Source organism: Macadamia integrifolia, chromosome 11, assembly GCF_013358625.1.
Source record: "Macadamia integrifolia cultivar HAES 741 chromosome 11, SCU_Mint_v3, whole genome shotgun sequence".
Lineage (NCBI taxonomy): Eukaryota > Viridiplantae > Streptophyta > Magnoliopsida > Proteales > Proteaceae > Macadamia > Macadamia integrifolia.
In genome coordinates this window covers 14,700,433-14,707,413 of record NC_056567.1, presented here as the reverse complement: position 1 = coordinate 14,707,413, position 6,981 = coordinate 14,700,433, and the positions used below count along the sequence as shown (strand labels likewise).

General features: G+C 43.0%; 1 protein-coding gene across 1 annotated transcript; it reads right to left on the bottom strand.

Moving 5' to 3' along the window:
- Positions 1-366: 366 nt before the first annotated feature.
- On the bottom strand, positions 367-747 carry LOC122092929 (probable H/ACA ribonucleoprotein complex subunit 1). The gene has a single exon (XM_042663229.1). The coding sequence runs from the start codon at positions 745-747 to the stop codon at positions 367-369; it is 381 nt and encodes a 126-aa protein (XP_042519163.1).
- Positions 748-6,981: the final 6,234 nt, after the last annotated feature.

Sequence of the window (6,981 nt, the reverse complement as noted above, 5' to 3'; positions counted from 1 at the left end):
TATACAATTAGGAGACAAGTATATGTGTTAAATCCATTTCATTATAATCAAGAACTGAGTACATAAGCTTACACCAATTTTCTCAAAATGAAAGACAGAAAGCTGAAAATCCTAACTAGCCTAAATCTAGGAATTCAAATAACTGAAGCAAATTACAGAAAATTAATTTCAACTAACATCTAGAACATAGAATTTAAAGAAAACATGGAATGGGAAATCCTAAAACTAGAGTGGTAACATAAGCCACTACTCCTGTTGAACCTGCTGCTACTGATGTTGTCCTTAGCCTTGAGCTTGGTTCTGGTTTTGACGATGTACTCCTGGAGGTGGCACCGGAATTGTGAGGTGGAAGATCATCGCCTGCATCTATGCCTCAAGGGAGGCCATCCTATTGTCCAAGAGACAGTTATTCCTATCCATACTCTCAAGCCAGTTGTCCATCCTCCTCAATAGGTTTGTGGTGGTGTCTAAGCAAGCCATCACATCATTGAGACCATAAGGCCTTGCGCCCCTAGTGCTACTGGAAGAGGAGACAACAATGGAACCCATAGTCTGTGGATCAAGTGGTGGAACACCACCATCACCACCACCAACCCCACTAGCAACTCTACCAACACCACCACCAACTCCACCAGCACCTCTACCAGCACCACCACCAGCCCCATCAGCGTCTCCACCATCTCCCTCAGCACCTCCACCAATAACCCTAAAACCACCTCCCAGTAGACCCTCCACCTCTATTGGCATTCTTCCTCAGCCTCATCGGGTGAGACCTCACTCATATCCAGGGTCATCTTCTTTAGGGAATCTTTGGGGTGGACTAGCAAGGTGAGGAGTACTTGGGAGACGATGTCATAGACTTTAACAAAGATTCCCTGAAGAAAATGACCCTTGATATGAGTGAAAGTCTCACCCGATGAGGCTGAGGAAGAACAACCAATGGAGGTGGAGGGTCAACTGAGAGGTGAGGCTGGGGTTATTGGCAAAGGTACTGAGGGAGATGGTGGAGATGCTGATGGGGCTGGTGGTGGTGCTGGTAGAGGTGCTGGTGGGGTTGGTGGTGGTGATGGTGGTGTTCCACCACTTGACCCATATACTATAGGTTCCACTGTTACCTCCTCTTCCCGTAGCACTAGGGGCGCGAGACCTTATGGTCTCAATGATGTGATGGCCAGCTTGGACACCACCACAAACCTATTGAGGAGGATGGATAACCGACTTGAGAGCATGGACAAGAATTACTATTTTATGGATAACAGGGTGGCCTCCCTTGAGGCACAAATGCAGGCAATGATCTTCCACCTCGCCATTTTGGTGCCATCTCCTGGAGTACATGGTCAGAACCAGAACCAGGTTCAAGACCAAGGATAGCATCAGCTGCAGCAGAATCAACAGGAGTAGTTAGTTGCAACTATAGTTTTAGGATTTCTCATTCCTTGTTTTCTTTGAATTTAATGTTCTAGTTGTTAGTTGAATTTTTTTTTTATCATTTGCTTCTGTTATTGAATTCCTAGATTTAGGCTAGTTAAGATTTCCAGCTTTCAGTCTTTTATTTTTGTGAAAATTTTTGTAAGCTTATGTACTCTGTTCTTAATTATAATGAAACGGCTTTGATACCTATACTTGTCTCCTAATTGTGTAATTTCTATTATTGTTGTCTTTAAGATATTTATTTAAATCCTAATTTCCCCAAGTCATAGTTTGGTTGAGATTGTGAGTTAAGGCAGAGCATCGCACTCTAATACCAAGCTATCATACCCCACTTCCAAGAGACCCAACTTACCATGTAGGAATACCGGTGGTGTGAGTAAGACGCTTACCCTTCTTACGAACCTACTAGGATCTTTGATAGTAATACCTTAACGATTCACAATCTCACAACACAAACCAACCGAAAGCAGCTGAATCAGAGTATAATAGAGGAATCATAAATAAAATGGAAAATTTCTAGTGATAATATAATATTCATAACCAAGTTTATCCGTTACAATTAAACATGACTTATGCATACATAAGCCCAAATGAATACCAATAGTATCAGTCGATATCAAAATCATCAAAAGTGTATCATGCTCCTCAGGCTGCGACATAAGCACAGTGGTCGCAGGAATAGTCCTGGTCATACTTCTCCACTTTTGGTGTCCACCAGTCACTCACACCATACTCCGATCTGAGGATAACGGGTCACATGCCATAGGTAGCACGGTATATGCATCATCATCTAAAAGGAGGCATATAAGTGAGGTGAGCTTTCCAACTCGCTCAGTGAGGGGTGGGGTCATGCACAACCAAGCAAAGCAGTTGCATGAATAATTTATGATGCATGAATAGAGAAATTAAACACATAATCCATGATACTTGTGATCCAATTCATTTATTTTATTATCCACCTAGCAATACAACTAAGTCTGGTAAATGATGATACGGCACATTAGGCTATATCCCTAGTCTCAAAACCACCATTGACTACGCAGTGATACAAACCCTAGCCATGATTAGGAGCTTTCCAATCCCAATATGCGGCCATTAGTCACCCAGTAAACCCATGATAACCCCTTCCTAGCAGTCACAGCATCGGTATGTCCATCGGCCACGCAGGACAAGTTCCCACCTCTGGTAATAATCACATCGTACCGCGGGTGTGGCATTGTGTGAACATTCATCAAACATACCACCATTGGTTTATCCAACACCTTACCCCCTGTTGGCAAGGGGATGTAGCATAGGGAATGATATCTAACCATAAATATTCTACAGGCCTTTATAATGATACAATTAGCATTAATTACACGATACCGGGAATACATAGGCCACAAAGTGTAATCCATCTCCAAGTATAGTCCCGAGGTACATGATACTGGTAATACATCAGCCATAAAGTGTAACCCATGACTGTTTACCTAATCTAGCATGTATAATAACAGTTGAGTATGGACTACCTAACATCGAGATTCCCATTAGCCACTAAGAGTATCTATTTTCAAATGCAGTCCCAGAGTACACGATACCGGTAATACATTGGCCACAAAGTGTAATCCACAACTACAACTAACTCTAATGCACATAATCAATGCATAGATGCAACAAACATACGGATATCATGGTACCGGTACCACCTCGGCCACACCGGATTCCGTTCCATACATACAACAATCACGCAGTGATCATGGTACCGGTACCACCTCAACCACATCGGATCCCACCATACATTTCAATATACATCTCATGTCATTGTTAACATTTCCAATACAATTGAACCAACCTAATTGTCAAAATCATGATTGTCAACCTAAACTTGTATATAAAAAAAGGAGAATTTAAATGTACAATCGCATATGAATAGTTGTTAATAATGTAAACATTCCATAAAAGAAAACAACCATCCCTCACCTTGATTAGGCTTGTACGGATTAGCGTTCAAGTATGGCCACCAGTCGTTTGATTGAATTTTGGCCTCGGGCTACGTGCATGTCACTGTCCTAGACACAAAGGTAACAAAACGTCAATACGTGTTGGGAATATCGGAGAGACCCACATGGGTCACCCCAAAATGGAACAGGCATAGTCCCACAGTGATAGTACTATCACTGGAAACAGGTACTGTCCATCAAAAACATCAGACCTATTTTTGATGGACATAATAGAAAGCTCCTAAGGCTCGGGTACTCACCGAAAACACTGTGGCTATTTCCAGTGGCATATTTCCTGTGGCAGTACAAAAACTACCCATGTGAATTGGGGCTTTCCGACTAGGGCCTAATTGTCAAGATTTGCTCCATGGAGTTTATGGGGGATGTTCCTTGCATCATTATGAGCTATTAAAATCCAAATTTCACCGAGCCGTTTGGGAGATACGTCGATCGAATGATCAAAAACCTAGGTGGTCATTTGGTCAATCTTGTTGTCGGAGCTCACAGGACTCGGTTTGAGCACGGCAATGGCACCAGGGAGATGAAATACGTAATCCCGAAGCTCTAGAAGGTATATGGATCAAGATTCCACCTATACCTAGCTTGACCTAGTTCAAAATGAAGAGAGAGAGTGGTATGAGAGGTTGCACTTACCTCCGGCAAGGATTCCGGCAACTAGGCGGGCAACCAACACCAAGGTAAGCTTCCCTCCTCCTTCTTCCTCTTCTTCTTCTTCTTCTTCTTCTTCTTCTTCTCCTCCTCTCCTTTCCTCTCCCATGAAATGAGGAAATGAATCCTCATTTCCACTTATATGTTAAATTAGGCCTTGGGGCCTATTTAGTTTGGTCATTATCCGGTCCGAATGGGTTAGTCCGTATTTCAAGGCATATGGATCCGACTACTTTGTTCTGGAAGGTGCCTATATCATAAGGAAAGTGTGAAGGAGGATTTGGAATCATCCGAGTTTGTCTACGATGCGAGTGGTAGGTCCCATGGGCATCGGAACCCAACCAGCAGCCTAAATGGTCAGCAAAAATAGCCAGGGTATTAGGCCCAAGCTATTTTTGATGGGTTGTTTTCGGTGGTCAAGACAGTAACCTGCCTTGACTTCCTGTTGTCCACTAGCTAGTCTCACATTGGTAGTTTCCCTAGGCTGTGTTCATGGTCTTCCGATAATTTTGGTGCATGCTAGGATTCAGGTGTAGGGTGTCGGGTCACTTACTGTATGGGATCAGAAGGTACGAATCACATTCAGTTGGACTGGAAAGCAATGCATGAACATGTGGGGTCATCTCTCCCCCTTTCGATAATGGGCAACTGCGAGCCAAAACCCGGTGGTACTTCCCACCTCTGGTTTGAGATCTATCACAACAATTTAAATTAGATTGGGTCAGGGCACAGGTGCAACACCGAGGAGGGCAGTAGACCAGTTCTCCTATGTTGTCGACCATCAGAATGTTAGCCAACTATCAACCAACTGTCTCATGTCGAACGATATTTTGAGCCCCTTCACATAGGAAGTGATCCTAATCTCTTCTATACTGTGGTTCATGCACTAGAGGTTAGAGCAGAATAACCTCACCAACTTTGGTAGTATCGCTTGTTGGGCTTTAGGATACAATACCACCCAATTGCCTCGAAGCATTGGTGAAGGCGGAACTGCCAAAAATCCCTAGTCCTCACATACTTTCCTGGGTCCACATTCCGAAATCCAAAGTTCTCCCAATGGTCTTGTTCGGTCATAGAGTGAAACCATAGTTGGTTGTACTATGCCTCTTCAGGAATGGCCGGTTGCATTTGTGAAACGGCACGATGAGTATATACACGATGACCATACATGATTTCGGTAAGGTTCCTAAGGTTTTAGAGAAGAAAACCTAACTTAGAAAAGTGATACAAGTCTCATAGAGAAAAATTCAAAAAACCTAGGTTAGAGAAAGAGAACTCACTTTGGATGCGTAAATGGCGCTAATCGATCACGAAATCACAAAAGGTGGGGAATAGGTTGGAGGAGCTCCCTTGGCCATTTCCTCTTCTTCTCCACAAGTTAGAATAGGATTCTGTGAAATAAACCCTAAACCCGAGCCTTATATATAATGATATTTGGTCCACTGGAAACAACCCACCAGAAACACTGGGCCTATTTCTGCTGAGTGTTTCTGGTGAGTGAAAAAGTCCCAAATCAGCCTCTGCCAATTCCACCAGAAATATGTCTGATATTTTTGGTGAAGATTTTTGGAAGAAATTATTTTTTTATTTTATATTATTATATTTGTTTCCTTAATTAGCGATTCCCTCCCTAATGTGTGTGCGATCGGATTCCAATACTTGGTGGACCCCACTTATGCATACTTTAACCCTAAATTGCTTTTTTCGTACACATGTGGGCCCCATTATGTATGCATTTGTTCCAATTATATGTAACCTTATACATGCATGTGAACTATGGGGTTGAGCCCAAGGTTTTTCCATTGTGATCAACCGGGCCACCTAGCCAGGACATGCCCCCACCGGAGGTCAGGTGATGCACCCTACACCATTCCACCTAGGCCCCAGTAGACCTATGTAGCATCCAGACCAGCACAGCCCCCACAGGGCTAGAGATTACAGGGAAGGGTGTTTGCAATGACCGCCGAAGATGCAGAGGTTGCACCCGGTGTAGTGACAAGTACATTATTGATATCATTATTGCTTGCATATGCGTTATTTGACTCAGGAGCCTAGCATTCGTTTGTATTACTGGCATTTGCAAAGAAGATGGGGATTCCACCCAAAGGATTGACTCAGTATTTCACAGTGAGTACCCCTACAGGAAGTGTAGTAGGTCTAAACTATGTATATGAGCCTTGTCCAGTGACCATAGGTGGACATGAGTTAAATTCTCACTTGATGGAGTTGGATATGACCAACTTTGATGCGATTCTAGGGATGGACTAGTTGTCTGCATACAGAGCCAATGTGCTATGTGCAGAAAAGATAATCATTTTTAGACCTCGTGATGAGGGTGAGTCTGTCTTTCAAGGGAATAAGCCCAAGAAACCCAAGAAGATTATCATATCAGCACTCAGGATGAGAAGCTACTGGATAAGGGATGTCAAGGCTACCTATCATCTGTGATGGATACTGAGATAGAGGTTAGACCATTGACTAAGCTAGATGTGGTGAGGGAATTTTTTGATGTATTTCTAGATGACTTGGTAGGTTTGCTCGCAGACTGAGAGACAAAGTTTGCTATAGATCTTTACCCTGACTCGGCACCAGTGTCAAAAGCCCCTTGCCGTATGGCCCTATAGAATTAAAGGAATTATAGGTGCAACTTCAGCATCTTTTGAAGAAGGGATTCATTAGACCTAGTGTGTCTCCATGGGGAGCACCGGTATTGTTCATTAAGAAAAAGGACGAAAGTATGAGGCTGTGTATTGATTACCGAGAGCTTAACAAGCTAACCATCAAGAACCGGTATCCTTTGCCAAGAATAGATGATTTGTTTGATCAATTACAGGGTGCCAAGGTATTTTCCAAGATAAACCTTAGATTAGGCTACTACCAACTTAGGATCAAGGATAGTGAT

Bases quoted from the DNA above. Each gene is read 5' to 3' on its own strand.
- LOC122092929 (XM_042663229.1), bottom strand. From the start codon at position 747: ATGCCAATAGAGGTGGAGGGTCTACTGGGAGGTGGTTTTAGGGTTATT.